The sequence below is a fragment of the Sus scrofa genome, chromosome 13 (genome assembly GCF_054392235.1).
Source record: "Sus scrofa isolate SSC_HxYL_T2T_F1_AM1 chromosome 13, Sscrofa_HxYL_maternal_Yorkshire_Landrace_v2.0, whole genome shotgun sequence".
Lineage (NCBI taxonomy): Eukaryota > Metazoa > Chordata > Mammalia > Artiodactyla > Suidae > Sus > Sus scrofa.
Window position 1 is genome coordinate 183,907,479 of NC_139395.1, and position 23,248 is coordinate 183,930,726.

General features: G+C 36.2%; 1 protein-coding gene across 3 annotated transcripts in view; it reads right to left on the reverse strand.

Moving 5' to 3' along the window:
• Positions 1 to 4,232: 4,232 nt before the first annotated feature.
• The window catches only part of CHMP2B (charged multivesicular body protein 2B), a 35,875-nt gene continuing 16,859 nt past the window's right edge, over positions 4,233 to 23,248 (reverse strand). For 2 of the 3 annotated variants that reach the window (XM_013990176.3, XM_013990175.3), the window contains exons 4-7: positions 12,780 to 12,974; positions 10,114 to 10,216; positions 6,568 to 6,674; positions 4,233 to 6,091 (exon numbers count right to left, since the gene is read on the reverse strand). In XM_013990176.3, the coding sequence (XP_013845630.1) occupies positions 5,981 to 6,091; positions 6,568 to 6,674; positions 10,114 to 10,216; positions 12,780 to 12,974 (516 nt within the window). In that variant the 3' untranslated portion in view covers positions 4,233 to 5,980. 3 annotated transcript variants of the gene reach the window in all.

Below are 23,248 nucleotides of genomic sequence, written 5' to 3' on the forward strand. Positions count from 1 at the left end.
AGATCTGTTTGTCACTTACACATGGTACACTTGTACCCACAATTTTACCCTGTAGAGGTGGCTGAGAAACTCTTTCATGGAATTTACCTTTCCATCTCTAATGGTGAAAATATTTGTTTAGTGAAAAGAAATATTTTCTGTGTTTGAGGACAGAGGGGTGTGTGTGTGTGTGTGTGGTGAATGGTGAAAGTGTTTGTTTAGTGAAAAGAAATATTTTCTGTCTTTGAGGACAGAGGGTGTGTGTGTGTGTGTGTGTGTGTGTGTGTTCTCAGGTTCTTGGGAGAGTGGCTTGGCGGGGAAGGGAAGTGTGTGCTGTTCCATCAGGAGAGTACCTGAAATGAGGCTTCCCAATCCTCAGGCTTCCTGGAAGGCAAATTTAATCCAATTTATTCTTGAAGGAACTGAGTTAACAGGAACAGCCTTAAACACCTTTAAGAGTCTCAGCTTCTACAGAGAGGAAATTAGAATGCTGATCTTTTTGCAGCTAATTTTTCTGTAGCTGCAAAACCTTATGTACGAAGAAGAATGGCATCAAAGGAGAAAAACATCATTGGTAGGTCTTTTTTCAGATGTGCACATACACTGTTTTAATATGGGAGTGTATCAAATAAGAAAACATATTTAAATCAGACCCAACGGGGGAGTTCCCATCATGGCACAGCGGAAACAAATCTGACTAGGAACCATGAGGTTGCAGGTTCAATCCCTGGCCTTGCTCAGTGGGTAAAGGATCCGGCAACGGTGTTGCTGTGAGCTGTGGTATAGGTCACAGATGTGGCTCGGATCTGGCGTTGCTGTGGCTGTGGCATAGGCCGGCGGCAACAGCTCCAATTAGACCCCTGGGAACCTCCATATGCCGTGGGTGTGGCCCTAAAAAGTCAGTAAAGACAAAAAAAAAAAACAAAAAAAAAACAGACCCACCTGGATCAAGCTAGAATCATGGCTACTGGGCTAGAAAGGGATGTACATGTGGCCAAGGGGGTGAGTGCAGGCTTCTAAAAGCATTCAAATGCAAATGATAAAGTAGACATCACTAGGCAGGTCAAATAACATAAAGCTCAGAGGCTGCCAGACTCCTCACTCTGGTCTACAGGGTCACAACCCTCAAGTTCATATCCACTATCCCTGCCATAAGCACATACTGCCCTCAAAGCGCAGAGTACAGGCTGTGCAACACTATCACCTGATAGATGGCCATTTTGTTTTCTAAGATGAGTATTGATATTTTTGTGCCACATTCTACTTTTCTGATACTCTGAAATCCCCATCCATGATGTTTACGTGCAGTAATAAAATGTGACATTAGGCCATACCCCTTTTGGTAACAGCAAATTTGCTCTACTCTTCTGTTCTCTTTCTACTGGCAACCCTTTATTTGAACATAGTTAAAGAAATCCTTTTGCCAAAAGAAGGAAATGAGGGAAATCAAGTTCTCAAAAGTCAATATTTTCATTAAACTCCATGTATAAGAATCCTAATTTCCCATCTTAAGGGTCTAAAAGGAAGTTATTTTTAGCATAACATGACAAATTTATAGTGCCTTTTTGTGAAAAATGCCACCATCCATTTGAAAAATGTGGCCAAATCAGAATGACCCTACTCTCTCCTTTGGATCCTCAAGTGTTACAAGACATCCATGTTTAAATAAAACAAATCACTAAGACCCATCTTGTCGCGAGACATGTTTCCACAATATTTTCTTAGCCTCTTTGTTTCTATTTTCTATGCTGAAAACTCCATCTTGTCCCACTTTTCTTTACGCCATCTTCCTGCTTGGAAAACAGTCACAGTGCTAGTAAATGACTTAAGCTTAAGAACAAAAACTTAAGGCATAAGTTATTCATGTGGTCAGCTGGATAAGGACATAATGCCTTGGTTTAGGCATGCCATTTGCACAGCATGATCTGTCCTCTAAAGAATAAGAAGAAGATGAGCCTTATGGCCCCAAAGGGTTTATGAGGGGTCATTAGCAGGATATGCATTAGCAAGGAGAACCAAGATGCAAACCTAGGCATGCCAGGTTGTTGCCTATGGGTTGCTGCATATAGACACGCTGTCTGCAGAAGCACAATGGTGATTCTCTACAATGCTTTGCATAGATAGCTGACACCAAGCTTCCCCAATGCTAATAATTGTTAAATGCCTGAAGGTCAGAATAAAAGCTCAATTAGCTACCTGCTATGTAACTTTTAAAATAATTTTAAAAAACCTATATCCTGCACCTACAACTCCCTCCTCACTTGATGTAATCCTAAAGAGCACAATAAAAGCAGTGTGGTTTCTTGAGGCCAGGCTCTTGGTCCCTGAGACCTTGAGGCCCCCGGTTCCCACCTTTAATTAAGATAAATGTCTCTGTGTCTTGTTTTATGTTAAATTTTTCCTTAAGTTTTACAGCACCTGTTCTTCAGCCCTAACCCGCTGAGATGGTCTCGGCACTATCTGTTTTAAAAGAATTTTAAAAAATGGTTATCCCCTGGAAGCTCTAGGAAAGAAATTCTCAGATAAATTTTATGTGAACTGGACAGCTACATGTAAAAGAATAAAATAGAAAACTCTCTTAACACCAAACACAAAAATAAGCTCAAAATGGATTAAAGACCCAAATATAAGACCAGATATTATAAAACTCTTAGAGGAATACATAGGCAGAACACTCTATGACACAAACTGCAGCAATATCTTTTTAGATCCATCACCTACAGTAGTGAAAATAAAACAGTGGGGGAGTTCCCATGAACCCTACTATAAAAGGAACCCTACTATACTGCTCCCTTTTCCCACTGACTGGCTCAACGAACTGACTAGTATCCATGAGGATTCAGGTTTGATCCCTGGACTTGCTCAGTGGGTTAAGGATCTGGCTTCACTGTGAGCTGTGGTGTAGGTCTTAGATGCAGCTTGGTTCCCACATTGCTGCTGTTGTGGCATAGGCCAGCAGCTACAGCTTCCATTTGACCCCCAGCCTGGGAACTTCCATATGCCATGGGTGCAGCCCTAAAAAGACAAAAAATAAAATAAACAGATAGGACCTAGTTAAACTTAAAAGTTTCTGCACAGCAAAAGAAACCATAAACATAACAAAAAGACAAGCCACAGAAAGGGAAAAAAATATTTGCAAATGAAGCAAACAAGGAATTAATCTCCAAAATATACAAACAATTCACGCAGCTCAATATCAAAAAAAGCAAACAACCCAATCAAAAAATAGGCAGAAGACCTTGATAGACATTTCTCCAAAGAAGATATACAGATGGCTCAAAAAACCACACAAAAGATGTTCAACATCACTATTAGAGAAATGCAAATCCAAACTACTATGAGATAACACCTTACACCAGCCACAATGGCCATCATCAAAAAGTCTACAAACAATAAATCTGGAGAGGGTGCAGAGAAAAGGAACCCTACTATACTGCTCCCTTTTCCCACTGGCAGGTTTGTAAATTGGTACAACCACTATGGAAAATAGTATGGAGATTCCTCAAAAAACTAAAAACAGAACTACCATATGACCCAGAAATCCCACTCCTGGGCATCTAACCAGAGAAAACCTTAATTCAAAAAGATACACGCATCCCAATTTGCAGTAACATGGATGGACCTAGAGATTATCATACTAAGTGAAGTTGGACAGTGAAAGACAAACTTCATATGATATCACTTATAAGTGGAATCTATAAAAAGGATACAAATGAACTTACCTGCAGAACAGAAACAGACTCACAGACTTCGGAAACAAACTTATGGTTACCAAAGGGGACCAGTTGGGAGGAGGGGGAGACTGGGGTTTGGGATTGGCGTATGCACACTGTAGTATATGGAATGACTGGCCAATAGGGACCTGCTGTATAGCACAGGGATCTCTACTCAATATTCTGTGATAAGCTATATGGAAAAAGAACTTGGAAAAGAATTGGATATGTATATAACTGAATCACTTTACGGTACAGCAAAATTATCACAACATTATAAATTAGCTATACTTCAGTACGACTTTCAAAATGAAAAAAAAATTTCATGTGAAACCACCAATTCTTAGACTTACTCTCTCAGCTCTGTAACAACTGCTAATTCTTAAAAAGATAATCATCTTAAAATGTAAATAGCATAGTTATCTGATTTTTCCTGCCTAGAAAGTAATAAATATAATCTTTGAAAAATTACCAGACACATATAAAACTTTTAACTTTAGTGGACACTAAAAGCAGAGTAAAAGAAATAGGGAAAAAAAGTGTAAGTAATACATTTTTATTGGGATTTTTTTAACAAAATAATTAAAAACAAAACCCCACATGTAAACAAGAAAGTAAAATAGTTAGCTGGCAGCATTATGTACATCCAAGAATCAAAACAAGTTCTGAGTTAACATTCGGTAATCCAGTAAAATGTTTTGACCCATCAATGTTCAGGGTAGCTTTATTTAATACTATCAATAATGGAACCTTATCTTTGAACATTATAAAATGGATTATGGATTATAAACTGTATAGTTGAGGTTTTCATTTTTCCCACCAATCCATATGCCACATGTGTACTAATCCTCAAATATGTAATAATATTGTCAAAATTAGTCCAAAATATCCATTATCCCAAATTAACCAGGGTACAGCTAACTAACCTCCTCCAGAGATTTTGTGGTGAAATGTGCTAGAACCCATATATGACATCATTTTTCAAAGCTCACCTAATTCTAATCTCTAACTAATCTGCCACTTCTTCATTTCTCACTTTCTCTACATACATTAAATATCATAGCAACTTTACCTTTAAAAATACAGCTAAGAAGTTCCCATGTGGCTCAGTGGATTAAGGATCTGGCGCTGTCACAGGAGTGGCTCGAGTCCCTGCTGTGGCACAGGTTCAATTCCTGGTATAGGAACTTTCATATGCTAGGAGCGAGTCCAAAAAAAAGAAAAAAAAAAATACAGCCAATACATTAATACACATTCAAGCAATAATTTCTGACAAAGTTGTAGTTTATTTACCAAGGAAAAAATGCTAATTTTTATTATAAAATTCAGGTTGAGTACTGTCATAGTAGTGTTATTTAAATGAGAATGATGGCTTCAATTTAGAGGGTTCAGTATGTGTGTGTGTGTGTATATATATATATATATATATATATATATATAAATACAGTTCAAAACTAAAGAGATTAAATGGTAATTCATATGGAGATCTCCTCAGTTCTCAGAAAACCACAATATATTGTTTTATTACTATAAAGTGTTACTAATTCAGTGTCTCTTTTTGCTAATTCAATTTGTTTTTATATGCTTTACAAAAAACAGCCTGGGCAATTTTTCTAAGAGGCTTCAATTTAGGTTTAAAATGTAATTTTTTTCTGTCAGTTAAAATAATTTAAAGATGTGCACAATATGTTTGTGCTGTTTAAGGCAGGTGCCAAGTACATTTTGAAAGGTAATAAACTTACCAACTACAATGTTCTCCCAAAGGAAAAAAAAGAGAGAAGAAAAGCTCTTAACAGTTTTTAAGACAGATGTTTAAATAGCACTTTTCTTTTAGATGACTTAAAAATAATTTGGCCTATGGTCATAACACATACCACTTACAAAGAACAAGTAACAGATACGGAATTAATGACATATTTTAATATTTTTACAAGTCTCTTTAAGTCCATGCCTGGTGGCTTTAATAACAAGATTTGTATTCAGTGTAAAAAGACTTAAGAACATAAACTACACTAAGTAATGTATATAAATTCTATATGCCATGCAGAAAAGAAGTCAACTTTTTACATATCATCACCCTAAACAGTTCTAATTAAAATCCAAACTGTTCCCATTTGTATATCATTGTCATTCTTTGGCAAAAGATTCAAAATAGCCATGGGTTAGGAAACAACTGTTTACTCATGGTCTTCATTTTTGCAAAATAAATGTGTTTTGTAAAAGGAATCTGCACTGTGCCTGGTTTATACTAAAAAATTATAATAAGCAAAATATAATGGCTTTTTTGATTAATCTACTCCTAAAGCTTTGAGTTGCCGTTCAATCTCTTCATCGGAGATTGTAGCCTTTGAAGTAGATGCAGATGGTAAGCTTCGGGCAGCTGATGGAGCTTTGGCCATCTGTATTAAAGAGAGGCAAAGAGAAAAAAAGTATGTGTGTTATCAAACTTTTGGGTTAGGACATAAAGGATGTGCTATAAAGATGTGTAGTTATCTTTTCAAACAAATATTAAAAACATACAAGTAACATAAAGGAAACTTTAAAAAATTTAAGTGATGAAAGTGGTAGAGGAGTTCCCGTTGTGGCTTAGTGGTTCCTGAACCCAACTAGTTAACCATGAGGTTGTGGGTTTGATCCCTGGCCTCACTCAGTGGGTTAAGGATCCAGTGTTGCCATGAGCTGTGGTGTTGGTGTAGGTCACAGACACAGATCGGATCCTGAGTTGCTGTGGCTGTAGGCTGGCAGCTACAGCTCCGATTTGACCCCTAGCCTGGGAACCTCCATAAGCTGTTGAGTATGGCCCTTAAAAAAAAAACAAAAAACAAAACAAAACAAAAAGGGGTAGAGAAAATATTCCTAACTAAGACATTCATACCTTTCCAGAGATTTCAATTCCAATTTCATCAAGAACTTGATTCACAATATCTTGGCTTTCTTCTTCATCATCAGAGCCATCAAAGATGTCATCGAGTGTGTCATTGACTTGAGGGAAGGGAAGCAAACAAAACAGTTACTTTTGAACAGATTTATGGTTAGGCTGATATTTTTAGAAGTCCAAACTACATAAGTTTACACAGTATAAATAAAATTTATGGGAGTTCCTGTCGTGGCACAGTGCAAAGAAATTTGACTGGGAACCATGGGGTTGCAGGTTCAATCCCTGGCCTTGCTCAGTGGTTAAGGATCTGGCATTGCCTTGAGCTGTGGTATAGGTCACAAGACACAGCTCGGATCCTGTGTTGCTGTGGCTGTGGTGTAGGCCGGCAGCTGCAGCTCCAATTAGACCACTAGCCTGGGAACCTCTGTATGCCATGGGTGAGGCCCTAAAAAGACAAAAGACAAATAAAATAAAATTTATGGATAGATGAAGACAAGTGAAGACCTTAGGTAGTTTATATTAAGTAGAAGAGAAAAAAAATTAAACATCTTGTGATAAACAGAAAGGTAAATGATTATAAAACTTCAAAGGGAAGAGATTACATCCACTTGGGAGGAAGTAACACATGAGATGGTCCTGGAAGGACACAGGATTTGTCTAAACAGAGACAGAGTAGCATGAGCAAAGACATGGTGGAAGGCAACAGGGACAGATATAAGGAAGAGTAAGTCCTTCTGTTTGTTTAAGATACATAAAATGGAAAATGGTTGGGAGGTAAGGAAATACAGCAACTGGCTCATGAGCACTACTAACATGATCACTGGGGAATGTTGCCAGAGAAAGAAAGACAAGTCACCTAGTCTGATCTCTCTGTAAGCATGCTGTTAACTGGGCTTCTGGTAAACAGAAAATATCAACTATTTTCAAAGGAGTCACAGATATAAACCCACAGATTGTAGCTGTAACAATCCTAAAGTAAAAACAGCCCACTAAGAGCATTCCATAAACAAGGATTCTCTACCTAGCAGATATGACTCTGTTTACCAGCAGCCCAGTCAACTAGCTGACCATCTGAGGTATAAATTTAATAAATTTCCTAAGCTAAAGGCTCCCTTCAACACAGGATGATAAACTTATTAGATATATCATCTTTCATTCTGGGTCAAAGAGCTTCTTTCTGACATGGGAAGAAAAGATTTGGGAGTCACTGGGATGTCCTGGGCCTCTCCCCGTTTTGCCTGTGCATCTTAATAGCTTGTATCCTTGACACTGCTAATTAAGCTTAATACTGAAGATCTCTGATTGGTATGAGCATGTTTTGACAATTTGATTTTTTTCTGTTAGCTTAATAAAGTCAATTTGGAAAAGGCTAAAGAGCTTAAGGCCAAAAAAGTGGAATATCATCTCTGAAGAAATAAATCGAATGTTAAAAGACTAATTAGAATCTCTATTCTTTCATATAGTACTTGTGCAACCTTAGGGGAAGTCACTTTACCTCTCTGGGCCTCAGTACTCTCCCTGACAAAATAAAGGGGCTTGATCTGAAAACTGCTTTTGAATTATGATCTAGGATTTTATTCTGTAGTCAGAAAGAAGCCACTGTAGGAATCTGATCAATATGCTCAGAAGTAAGCTTACAGAAAAAAAAAATTAGCACTGGTGACACTCAGATGGCAGCAGAGTAGCAAGGAAGGTGGGGAGTCCAGGTCAGAGTTTACAAGGGCTTGAATGAAAAAGTACTTGCAGAAAAAAATGAAAGGAAAGAGGAGAACCAGCAGAATGGTATAATTAGGGATTAGCAGAGAAAAATGCTTCCAGAAGATGTAACAAAATTAATCAAAGATATAATAAAAAATTTCCAAAGATTTTGTTTCCAAAACTTGAAGTGAATTAAGTTTTGGAGCAACACTGCACAATATAATTGTAACTGGAAAAAGATATGTCCATTTAAACCCTGAATTTATCTTTGGATGCAAATACTAATGTTAATATACTTTCCTAAAAAATTGAGTAACCACCAATAACTCTATTCTTTCAAGCTCACTTGCAAATTACTAAAATACAAAGGAGAACAACTGTGATATGAGTTTTAAGTACAAGCTTAGTGATTCTCATTATAGATTAATGGAAAAGTTAATTCCTTTGCTAAGATCTGCTTACACCTGTGCCATATTCATGGAATCCACATGAATATGTTAGATACTGCGATCAGTATATAAATGATGATTCTCTGTCATTAAAAAAATCACTAATTATGTTTTGCAAAAAATTCTATTTTTCGAAGTAAAAGCTAAAGAATTTTTGGAACTATCAAAGATTCATATACAGTATCATTAAATCTTATAAGGAAAATAGACACTCTAAAACAATACTAGAACAATGGTGAATTTAGTAATCCTAGTTATTTAATTAGACTTGATTTTACACAAGAAATGATGTTAAATTAAAATGCTAGCAGATAAGCAGAGCTAAAATGGCATATCCCTACATAGCTAAAATAATACCAATTAAGGGAAATAATAATGACAGTTTTGACATATTACACAAATAATGATTCAGCGTTGACCAGGGTGCTGTGAATGGTCACTCATTTGTTATCGGTGCAATAAAGATTGGGATAGCCTTTCTATAAAAAATTTGGCAGTATGAACCAAAAGCTTTATAGAACTTAATACCCGAAGAACACTGAAGAAATTCAGCAGAGATACTATAGAAACATATTTATCAAAGGATTATCAAATACACTAAATATTTTAAAACAATCTTATTGATCAATATAAGAATGGTTAAATAAGTTAGAGTATATTGATATGTAATATTAATATGTAATATATAATATTATGTAATATTAAACCCACTTAAAAAAAGACTTTAGAGAAAGTTCAAGGTAATGAGTACATGCTAATGTTATATTACTATGTTTTTAAAAAGAAAGATAAGATTAAAAACTATACATATTATCTCACCTTATAAGATTTGGGGAAATACAGGAAAGAAACATACAACATTAACACTATATTTGGGTGGTGTGAGTGATAAATATTTTTACATGCTTTGTTCCTTTCTACCACATATGCAGTTTATATTCAAAAAGAAGAAAAATAAATATTAAATTTAGACTTTGGAAGGAGAAAAAGCAAAGAGAATGAAAGAGCTCCATTAACTCTACTTCCAAAATAAATAGATCTTCTATAGTATGAAAGAATCAACACAACTCTGAAACTAACTTATACCAGAAAGAGTTATTTTATTCACAATTTGGTTTTGGCCCACTAATCAATATAGTGAAACTGCTTAGGCTAATACGGCATAGAAATATGGCATAACATTTTTATTTTTCCTATTAATCATTAATAGAATAGAATTTTGAGCCTTTTATAAAAATATAATTATAATATAGTCATCTATCTATAAGGAAGCTGTAATCATTTCTATTTTCATCATTTGTGCCTTCATAGATGAGAAAATGTAGTTGCTAGTAAATAAATTTGCTAATTCACAGATAAGAAAACTATAAATTTCATCATAAGTTATTAAACTTACTCATTTCTTCAGTCATTTCCATTTTCATGTTTTCCTTCTGAAAATTCTGCATTGTTTGTAATGTCTTTTGTGGATCCATCTTCTTGTTAACTGCCTGCATTGTCTTTAAATTTATGAAAACATTCATGTTAGCTACATAATTATGAAAATCTTACTATGGAATAAGTCCAAAGGGAACACATCAGAAAAGGCAGGGTTTTTTTTTAAAGATATACATTCTGCCATAAACATAAGAATGTTAGTATTTTACAAAAAAAATGAATACTCATTTGGAAACCATCTGCTTAACATCTACATAATATAAGACCACTGTGAAAACCTTATCTGAACAGTAGGCAAAAAATTATGTAATAAACAATACTGCCAACATAAAACCCATTGCTATTCAAATTGGAAAATTACACTGGCCTATTATGTGGCAAGCAGGCAATGACTAAATTAAAAAGAATTTTTCAAAAATTTTCAAAAATTTTTAATGTCTAAATTAAAGGATATACTAGCATACATACTTATTAATACATTTTAAACCATTGTTTCAAGAAATGATCAAAACATTGAGTTCTGCAAAAACATGGAAAGAATTCTCTCACATTTTATATTAACAACTATTTTTTTAAAGGAAATTAATGCTAACTAGTATGGCCAAAATATTTTACCTATTATTATTATCATATATGTGTCTGTAATATGTGTGTATTATATGAATCATGTTGGTTTCTGAGATACAAAACAGTCTTTTATGCCTGCTGAAGCCAAAATAACCTGATGACAATGCACCCTCCCTACCCCCACCAGTGTACACATACCTAACTCTCCAGTGGCTTTGTATTGCCCTTAGTATTAAAAGCCAAATTCCATAATTGACCTGTAAGACCAAACATTATTTGCACTCTGCTTAATAAGCCAGCCTCATTCTATACCACTGCCTTCTAGACACACTGATCTTTCTTTCTTTAAAAATTTAATTTTATTGGATTATAATTGATTTACAATGTTGTATTTGTTTCAGGTACACAGCAAAGTGAATCAGTCATACATAAAAAAACTGATCTTTCATTTCCTTAAATGGGCCATGATCCCTCCTGCCACAGGACCTTTGCATATACTGCCTCTCGCCTTGAATGTTCTTTTCTATTTGCTTTCACTATCAATACTCAGATTTCAGTTAATATATCATTTTCTTATGGAAGTAGTCTCTGACACCCTAGGTTAAAATAGGTTAGTTAAATTCTACTCACTATAGATGAAATTTTATCCTATTTATTGGTGTAAATTATATTAACTTATAAATTATTGTTACAAAAATAAACTAACAACAACAATGATGATGACAGTGATAATATGCAGCTAATGCCTATATAGGCTTGCTTTGGCCAGGCACTGTTCTAAGCACTTTACATATAATAATTTTAAATTAAATGATATTTAAACCTAACAAGTCTTTATGTGCTAGGCATTACTTTTTCCCCTCTATTACAAATGGAAAATGAAGGTACAGGAAGATGAAATAGTTTGTCAAGGTCAAACAGGTACTAAGTGAGATCTGAACTCAAATAATCTGATTCCAAAGCTTATGTTTCTAATCACTGCACTAAACTACCCCTCAAATGGGCTGCTTTTTAAATGAACTTTAACCTATTAAAACCCATTTAACCAGGTTAAACCTATTAAAACCTATTTAACCAGGTTAAATCCTTGCCTAGTTTTGCTTTCTATTTCATTCTCATTACTTATTATAGTTCTACTTAAAGGACCTAAACAAATATTACTGAATTAACAATTTCTAAGAAATTTAAGTGAAAATTCTAATTCACACATCACTATACAGCAAGACCACATATGGCATCTTTTCCTACCCTATCACTTGCACAAAATTTCAAAATGAGTAGTTTTCCTCTTTAACATTACTCAAAGGTTATCCAGCCCAGTGTGTGATCTTCATATGTGATCTTTTCCGCAAACAAGAGATGCTTAGTTCTATTTGTAAATCCAAAAGAGGAAAACAAAAGTTTTTGCCCTTAATTGTGTATTTTTCACTGTAAAATGACTTAGCTATATCCGGAGTAAGATAACTGACAGAACAAAACTAATATTAAAATATTCTACTTTTTTAAGGAACAGAATGTGCCAGTGCACTTACTGTACACACATTCTATTTTCATGTGATCTGTAGTCAATTGCAGCTGGTCCTCATTATTCCTGGATCCCTTATTTGTGAATTTGCCTACTCACTAAAATGTATTCATAACCTCAAGTCAATACTCAGTACTTATGTGTACTTATGTGTTCATTTGTGGACATCCACACTAGGCGACATTCAAGTCGCCCAATACATGTTTCCGGCTTCGGTCAACCAAGGAGGCACTCTGCCTTCTTGACTCAGCCTTCATACTATAAATTAGTATTTTCTCTGTGGTCTATTTTGTGCCTTTGGCTGGTGATTTCACTGTTTAAAATGCTCCTACTCATAGTACTAAAGTATGGTCTAGTGTTCCTAAGTGCAAGAAGGTTGTGATGCACCATGTGGAGAAAATGCATTGGTTAGACAAGCTTTGTTCAGGTGTGAGCTACGGCATTTTTAAATTTGATTTGAATACTTACATTTAAATATCTTCAATAAAATTTTATATATGTATATGGATATGGATATAAAGGTTCACACTTACTTTTGCTGTAGTAGACATTGCTCCTGCCATCTTCATCTGGGAATTCATCACTTTTGTTTGTGTGGACATAGAAGTGACTTTTGAACTTACAGCAAAAGTTCTTGTTTTCTGTTTCCTTAGATGTACAAGTTGTTTGGCTAAAACTCTACAAGCTTCTTTATTACCAATCTTGGCCATTTTCTTAATTTCTAATTCCTAAGGGGGGAAATAAAAAGAGGTGAACAAAAGCATTAAAGGGGAGTCCTCAATGTTTTAAGAAGAATAGACGGAGCATACACAATATACCCTCTCACCCTGATTATAAAGAGGCTATTATAAAGTCATAGAGAGAAACAGTAATTCGAGAGGGCAATTTATTTTTACATGGGGAAGAGAGAACTAGTACCTTCATCCACAAATACAAAACAAGTCTACAAAACAGTATTCACATAAAATAAAGCCCAGAAGAAAATTTAAAAACTCAATCCAAAAGTATGTAGGAAAAAAACAAAGAGTTGGCAGATTAAAAAAAAAAAAAAAAAAAATAGCATAGTGGTAGATTTAAAGCCAGTAATGCGGACAATTACATTAAATGAAAAGGTCCACCTACCATGACAAAAAAAGGCAGATTGTCAGACTAGATAAGAACAAAAAGCCAATTACATACTATCTCAAGAAACCAAATTTAATTACCAAAATAAAGCTAGGTAAAAAGATAGGAAAATATATTCTATATAAATACTTATTAAAATCTAGAAATCTGGAGTGGTTACATTAACATCACATTAAAAAAAAAACTTTAAAAGAAATATTACCAGAATAAAAAGGACATTTCATAATGATAAAGGAATCAATACACAAAGATGTCAAAACAATCCTAATCATGTACACTCCTAAAACAGTCGTTTCAAATTCATGAAGCACTACTGATAGAACTGAAAGGAAAAACAAACACATACACAACTAGCAGAAGCAATATCAACAATTGTTTTTGTACTTATACTGCTATAATTGTTAGGACAATCTGTAACTATATGGAAGATTTACAAATTAACTATCACCAACTAAACCTGACCAAAATTTACTAAGAACTCCAACACCAACAACAGAAAACTCACTTTACAAATGTACCCTAAGAATAAAAAAAAAATCACCAAAAGATACCACATTCTGCATCATAAAACAAGGCCCAACAAATATAAGAGAACTGAAATCAAAGTTATGTTCTCTAACTACAGTGAAATTAATCTAGAAAGCAGTAAGAAAAATATTAAAGGAATATCACAAGCAGAAATTAACATGGTTTGAAATAAGTTATGGGCTAAAGAAAAAATCAGGGGGGAAATGAGATAATATTTTGAACTCAATACAATGAAAATTCCACGTATTAAAATGCGTGAGCTGCAGTTATAATAGTTCTTAGAGACAAATTCAAATCATTAAAGCTTATATTTAAAAAGATGAGTATCCTGTAGGCTTCGAAACAGAAAAAGTAGAAAAAAGAAGAGTAAAAAAACAAAGTAAGCAAAAGGAAGGAAATACTATAAACAAGAAAATATTTATAAACTAGGAAAGAAAAAATACAGATAATGAATTAGATCAAAAGCTGGTTTTTTACAAGAAACTGCTCAAGCTGATAAACCTTTAGCCCATCAGAAAAGGGAGCAAAAATGAGATAGAACATACAAATGACAAATATTGGGACTGCAAAGGGGTAATCACTTTATATCCTAAAGATGTTAAAGGATAATAAAAGTACTAAAAACATGATGTCACCACATTTTAAAATTTCGTAGAAATGGGAGGCGGATCAAGGTGGTGGAGGAGTAAGACATCTCATTCACCTTCTCCCACAAACACATCAAAAAAACACATCTACATGTAAAACGACTCACAAGGAACATCTACTGAATGCTGGCAGAAGAACTTAAACCTCAAAAGAGGGCAAGAAACTCTTGACAAAACTGGGTAGAACAAAAGAAAAAAAGAGAGATAGAAAAGGAATCAGGACGGGACTAGCATTCCTGAGAGGGAGCTGCAAAAGAGAAAAGGAACCCACATCCTGGGAAGCCACCTAACCAATGGGGAGATCAACCGAGAATGGAGGGACCTCAAAGTCGCAGAGAAAAGCGCAGCGGCTGGACTGAGGAGGGCAAAGCAGAGTGAGAGCCACACAGATCATCTGAACCACCGGCCGGGACACCACAGCTTGGGTAGGGGCTAGGCACTGAGACTTAGGCTCCAGAGTTCAGTCCTGAGGAGAGGACTGGGGTTGGCTGTGTGGGGACAGCTTGAGGGGCTAAGGAGCAGTGTACCACAGGCAGGGGAGTAGAACACCACGGCAGAGGGAACCCGGGACAGGGTCTATGCCGGCACAAGAAGCAAGGGGCCACTCTTGGGGAGGGTGAGAGGAGGAAGGGTGGACCGCCATAGGAATCTCCCTGCACATGCAGGCGCGGGCTCTCAAGAGGATGGGGCAGCTCTGGCGCAGACTATGGGTAGCGAGAAGCCACTTGCTCAGACTATGGGAGACTGGGCACTTCTTATGTGGTCTGTGGGTGGCCGGGCCAGGTGCTTCTTGTGTGGGCTGGGGCAGCGGGGGGCTAAGTGAGATGTGGTGCCTCTTGTGTGATCTACAGGTGACAGGGACAGACTGCAGAGGCCAGAGGGAGGCATGGTCTGTACCACACGTTGCTCTCACGCCCCTGGGAAGACACACACCTTGCAGCTGCCACTGCCAAAGGCTCTGGGTGGCGCCCAGACACTTGATCACTGTCCCTTCTCAAGACCCTACAACTAGGACTAGGCGGTGTAGCACCTCCTGCATGGGCTAAATGGGACAGGGTGCTTCCCGCGTGGTCTGCAGGTGGCAGGGGCAAACCACTGCATTTATCACTGACTCCAGAGGTGGGCATGGCCCACTACATGAGAGGTCCCTGAACTGGCACCACTGGTGGCTCCAAACATCTCAGAGGAGGGCACTGCAATCAAACACTACCTGCTGCTGCTCTCACTCCCCTGGGAACTCAGACACCCTGCTGCTGCTATGCCAAATGCTCTGAGCACCTTGTCAATCTGCATAAGGCTCATTACCACTTCACAGGGCCCTGCAACTAGGTGTAGCCACCAGTGGCATCTGCCAGCAGGTACTTGCTACAGTTAGGAGCCCAGTAACCAGGCACTGACCACTAGCCCTACCCCTTGCCTCCTTCTCCCTGGAAACACACTCAGCACCCTGGGGATAACAGCCTGCTCACACTAAAGAAAAAGATAGCAAATACTCAAACTCCCACACCAAAAATAACTAGTAACCCCCCCACAAAATACAAAGGGGTGCTCTTGCATACACGTAGCCCTGCAAGACTACAGTTTGGCTTCCCTAAACTCACAGAAAAAGAAAAACATAAGCAAATGAAGAAGCACAGAAACAATTCCCATTAAAGAAACAGGAGAATTCACCTGAATTGGCAAACAATGAAACAGACCTTTGCAGTTTGACAGACACTGAGTTCAAAAGGGAGATAGTGAAAACACTGAAGGAATTAAAGCTGAATATCAATGAATTAAGAGCAGAGATAAAAAGTAATGCAGATTCCTTTAGAAAGGAACTAGAAAATATAAGGAGGAACATAGAAAAATTAGAAAATTCATTTGCAGAGATGCAAACTGAGCTAAAGGCACTAAAGGGCAGACCGAATAACACAGAGGAATGAATTAGTGACATGGAAGATAGAATACTGGAAATCACCCAATCAGGACAGCAGACAGAAAACCAAATGAAAAAACATGAATGCAATATAAGAGATCTATGGGGTAATATGAAGCAGGTCAATCTACACATAACAGGAATTTCAGAAGGAAAAGAAAAAGAAAAGGGGATTGAAAATATATTTGAAGAAATTATGGCTGAAAACTTTCCAAATCTAAAGGAAACTGCTATCAAGATACAGGAAGAAGAGAGGGCCCCAAACAAGTTGAACCCAAATAGGCCCACATCAAGACATACAAAAAAATGGCAAAAGTTAAAGACAAACAGAGGATTCTAAAGGCAGCAAGAGAAAAATTCAGCATTAATTATAAGGGAATCCCCATAAGGCTATCAGCTGATTTCTCTACAGAAACACTACAGGCCAGAAGATAGTGGCAAGATATATTTAAAGTTCTGAAAGGGGAGTTCCTGTTGTGGCTTGGTGGTTAATGAATCCAACTAGGAACCATGAGATTGCAGGTTCAATCCCTGGCCTTGCTCAGTGGGTTAGGGATCCGGCATTGCCATGAGCTGTGGTGCAGGTCAGAGACACGGCTCAGATCCTGCGTTGCTATGGCTCTGGTGTAGGCCAGCGGCTACAGCTCCGATTAGACCCCTAGCCTGGGAATCTCCATATGCCACGGGAACAGCCCTAGAAAAGGCAAAAAGACAAACAAACCAAAAAATAAAGTTCTGAAAGGAAAAAATTACCAATATACAATACTCTATCCAGCAAGAATATCTTTTAAAATAGAAGGGGAAATAAAGAATTTCTCCAACAAAAAAAAAAAAAAATAAAAAAAATAAAGGAGTACAGCTATACTACACCCATTCTAATAGAAATACCAAAAAGGCTTCTCTAAATAAAAAAGAAGTAAGAAGAAAGAGGATGGAGGAAACCACTATTGGAAAGCAATCACTTAAATAAGTCAGCATATAGATCTAAAAGAGGAAAAAATAAAAATAAAAACTACAGTAAAAGTGATGATAAACACAAGGAACAGCAAAAAAAAAAAAATACTTGAAGATGTTAAAAAAGGACTACAAAATTACAGAATGTGGGGAAGGAAAGGAAGAAAATATAGACTTTTTTAAAATTATTTTTTCTAATAATGGGTTCAATCCTATATGACTATCAGACTAAAAGCAAGCAGATATAGGAAGGGATTAACATACTTAAAAAGGGGAACCAAAAATCAAAACCAAATATTACATTCAGAAAAACTAAAAAGAAAAGTACTCAAGCATAAAATAAATGGAAATAATCCAACCAAAAAAAGAAAGGAACTGAGGAGAAACATACAATCAACTGGAAAACAAGGTTTAAAATGGCCATAAATACATATCTATCAATAATTACTTAAAATGTCAATGGACTGAATGCACCAATCAAAAGACACAGAGTGGCAGATTGGATAAAAAAGCAAAAGCTTACAATCTGCTGTCTACAAGAGACTCACCTTAGGGCAAAAGACACATATAAATTGAAAGTGAGAGGATGGGAAAAGATATTTCATGCCAATGGACAAGACAGGAAAGCAAGAGTTGCAATACTCATACCAGACAAAACAGACTTTAAAATGAAGGCCATAAAGAAAGACAAAGAGGGACACTATTTAATGGTTAAAGGATTCTTTCAAGAAGAGGATATTACAAGTGTTAATATATATGCCCCTAATATATACCCAGATACCTACAACAAATACTAACAGATATAAAAAGAGAAATTGATAGGAATACAATAATAGGGGACTTTAACATGCCACTCACATCAATGGACAGATCCTCTAGACAGAAAATCAATAAGGCAACAGAGATCCTAAATGGCACAATAGAAAAATTAGACTTAATTGACATTTCAGGACATTACATCCAAAAAAATCAGAATATACCTTCTTCTCAAGAACACATGGAACACTCTCAAGGATTTATCACATATTGGGGCGCAAAGCTAACTTTAACAAATTTAACAGTATAATGATTATTTCAAGTATCTTCTCTGACCACAACGCAATGAAAGTAGAAATCAACCACAGGAAAAGAAATGAGAAAAAAACTAACTACATGGAGACTAAACAACATGCTATTAAAAAAACCCAGTGCATCAATGGGGAAATCAAAAGGAAATTAAAAAATACTTTGAGACAAATGATACTGAAGACACAACCACTCAAAATCTATGGGATGCCGCAAAAGCAGTGCTCAGAGGGAAATTCATAGCAATAGAGGCCTTCCTCAAAAAAGAAGAAATCCCAAGTTGACAACTTAACCCAACACCTAAATGAATTAGAAAAAGAACAACAAACAAAACCTAAAGTCAGCAGAAGGAAGGAACTCATAAAGATGAAAGAATTAATTAATAAAATAGAGATTTAAAAAAAAATCAATAAAACCAAGAGTTGGTTCTTTGAAAAAGTAAACATAACTGACAAACCTCTGGCTAGATTCACCAAGAGGAGAGAAAAAACCCAAATAAACAAAATCAGAAATGAAAAGGAGAAATCACAAGGGATACTGCAGAAATACAAAAAACCATAAGAGAATACTATGAACAATTGTATGCCAACAAATTCGAAAACCTAGAAGAAATGGAAAACTTTCTAGAGACTTAGAGCCTGTCAAAACTGAACCAAGAAGAAACAGATCAACTGAACAGACCAATCACTAGAAATGAAATTGAATATGTCATAAAAACACTCCCTACAAATAAAAGTCCAGGACCAGACGGCTTCACAGGAAACCAAACATACAAAGAGGAACTTATACCTATCCTCCTTAAACTTTTGCAAAAGTTTGAAGAAGGAACACTCCCAAAGACATTCTATGATGGCACCATCATCCTAATACCAAAACCAGACAGATACCACGAGAAAAGAAAACTATAGGCCAATAACTCTGATGAAAATAGATGCAAAAATTCTCAACAAAATTTTAGCCAACCGAATCCAACAAGATATAAAAAAGATCATACACCACAACCAAGTGGGATTCATCCAAGGTGCACAAGGATGGTTCAACTTAAGTAAATCAGTCGACTTCATATACCACATTAATAAAAGAAAAGTCAAAAACCTCATGAGCATCTCAATAGATGCAGAAACAGCACATGACAAAGGTGAATAGCCATTCATGATCAAAACTCTTAGCAAAGTGGATATAGAGGGAACATACCTTAATATAATGAAAGCCATTTATGACAAACCCACAGTAAACATAATACTCAATGGAGAAAAGGTGAAATCCTTCCCACTAAAATCTGGAATAAGACAAAGATTCCCACTCTCACCACTTTTATTCAACATATTATTGGAAGTCCTAGCCACAGCAATCAAACAAACTAAAGACAGAAAATGTATCCAAATTAGAAGAGAAGAGGTAAAATTATATGCATCTGTATGCAGATGACATGATACTATATATAGAAAACCCTGAAGACTCAACCCAAAAACTAATTGAACTGATCAACAAATTCAGCAAAGTAGCAGGATATAAGATTAACACTCAGAAATCAGTTGCATTTCTGTATACTAACAATGACATATTAGAAAAGGAATACAAAGATACAGTTCCTTTTAAAATTACTCCCAAAAATCAAATACTTGGGAATATACCTGTCCAAGGAGGTGAAAGGCATATATGCTGAGAACTATACAACATTAATCAAAGAAATAAAGAGGATGCAAAGAAATGGAAAGATATTCCATGCTCCTGAGTTGGAAAAATTATTATAAAAATGGCCACACTACCCATAGCAATCTACAGATTCAATGCAATCCCTGTCGAATTACCCACGACATTTTTCACAGAACTAGAACAAGCAATCCAAAAATTTATTGGAACCACAAAAGACCCACCAAAATTGCCAAAGCAACTCTGAGGAACAAAAGCAAGTAGGAGGCATAACTCTCCTAGACTTCAAACAATATTTATTACAAACCCAAGGTAATCAAGACAGTGTGGTACTGGTACCAAAACAGACATACAGACCAATGGAACAGAATGGAGAACCCAGAAATAAACTCAGACAGCTACGGTCAATTAATCTTCAACAAAGAAGGCAAGAATATAAAACGGGAAAAAAGACAGTCTTTTCAGCAGGTGGTGCTGGGAAAACTGGGCAGCCTCATGTAAATCAGTGAAACTGCAACACACTCACACCATGAACAAATAAACTGAAAATGGCTGAAAGACTTAAATATAAGACAAGACACCATTAAACCTCTGGAAGAGAACATAGGCAAAACATTCTCTGATATCAACCTTACAAATGTTTTCTCAGGTCAGTCTCCCAAAGCAACAGAAATAAAAACAAAAATAAACCAATGGGACCTAATCAAACTGACAAGCTTTTGCACAGCAAAGGGTAAGAGAAAACAAACAAACAAACAAAAAAAAACCTTACAGAATGGGAGAAAAGAGTTTCAAAGGATCCAACTGACAAGCGCTTAATATCTAAAATATATAAACACTTAAACAACTCAACAGCAGAAATGCCAACAACCCAACTGAACAATGGGCAAAAGACCTGAATAGACATTTCTCTAAAGATAAACGGATGGCCAACAAACACATGAAAAAATGCTCAACATCACTGATTATTAGAGAAATACAAAGCAAAACTACTATGAGGTTATCACCTCACACCAGTCAGAATGGCCATCACTAATAAGTCCTCAAATAACAAATGCTGGAGAGGGTATGGAGAAAAGGGAACCCTCTTGCACTGTTGGTGGGAATGTAAATTGGTACAACCACTATGGAAAACAGTATGGAGGTACCTTAGAAAACTATACATAGAACCACCATATGAGCCAGTAATCCCCCTCTTGGGCATACATCAGGAGAAAACTTTAAAAAAGACACCCATGCACCCACATGTTCATTGCAGCAATATTCACAATAGCCAAGACATGGCAAGACACGGAAACAACCTAAATGTCCATCAACAGATGACTGGATTAGGAATATGTGATACACACACACACACACAGAGGAATACTCAGCCATAAAAAATAACACAATAATGCCATTTGCAGCAAAATGGGTGGAACTAGAGACTCTCATACTAAGTGAAGTAAGTCAGAAAGAGAAAGACAAATACCATATGATTTCACTTACATCTGGAATCTAATATATGGCACAAAGGAACCTTTCCACAGAAAAGAAAATCATGGACTTGGAGAACAGACTTCTTGTTGAGAAGAGGGAAGGGGAGGCTGTGGGAGGGACTGGGAATTTGGGGTTAATAGATGCAAACTATTGCCTTTAGAATGGATAAGCAATAGGATCCTGCTGTATAGCACTGGGGACTATGTCTGGTCAGTTGTAACGGAGCATGATTTGAGAAAAAAGAATGTCTATACGTATGTTTGACTGGGTCACCTTGCTGTGCAGTAGAAAACTGACAGAACACTGTAAACTAGCTATAATGGAAAAATAAAAATCAGTATAAAAAAATTTAAAAAAATAAAATTTAGTAGAAATGGACAAATTACTTGACAGATGCACACTAAAAAGCTCATTCAAAGAGGCAGATAGGAGTTCCCTTGTGGCGCAGTGGGTTAAGGATCCAATGTTGTAACTGCAGTGGCTTGTGCTGCTTACATGGCTCAGGTTTGATCCCTGGCCATGAGTGTAGCCAAAACAAAGCAAAAGACAGATAGCCCAATCCATTATATATCTTTTTCTAAAAGTTGAATTTATGGTTTAAAAATCTATCCACAAAGAAAACTTCACTCCCAATAACTTTAGGAACCTTTCAAACATTAAAGGAAGAAATACACAAACCATTCCAGTAAACAGTAAGCGAAATTTGCCTCATACTTTAAGGTCAGCAGTATTCTGATGGTAAAATCACACAAAGACACTATACAAAATGATAATTATAGAAATAGCTTTTATGAACACAGATGATAATATTTGTATGAAAATTTCAGCAATTTTTAATTTTAATTTTTTTTTTTTTTTTTTGGTCTTTTTAGGGCTGCACCTGCGGCATGCGGAGGTCCCAGGCTGTGGGTCGAATCAGAGCTGTAGCCGCTGGCCTAGGCCACAGTCACAGCAATGCCAGATCCGAGCTGCATCTGCGACCTATACCACAGCTCATGGCAACACCGGATCCTTAACCCACTGAGCAAGGGCAGGGGCCAAACCCGCAACCTCATGGTTCCTAGTCGGATTCGTTAACCACTGTACCACAATGGGAACACCAAGAGGAACTTCTTAATAAAAATATTTTTAAAAAATTCATCATTACCAATGAAGCTTATCTCAGTAGCAAAAAAAAAAGCTTGATTCAACTTCAGAAACTCCATCGATGATGTAATTCACTACATTAAGAGACTAAAGAAGAAAAACTACATGATCATTATTTCCACAGGTGCAAAAAAAGAAAAAAAAAGTGATAAAATTTATTCCTGGTAAAAAACTAAAAACGCTCAACAAACTAGATGAAAAAGGAACCTTCTCAATCTGAGGACTTCCTCCACAAAAAACCTACAGTTATATCATACTTAATAGTGAAAGACTGAATGTTTTTCCATAAGATCAATAAAAAGATGAGGTTATCATTACTTTTAACAGTGTTCTGTTAAAATTCTGGCCAGTGTAATAAGGAATGAAAAACAAAAAAGCATCAAGATTGAGGAGGAAGACAAAAAGTTTTACTTATTCTCAGATGATACTATTGCCTATGTAGAAATCTAAAGATCCATAAAAGGGCTACTAGAAAAAGTGAGTTCAA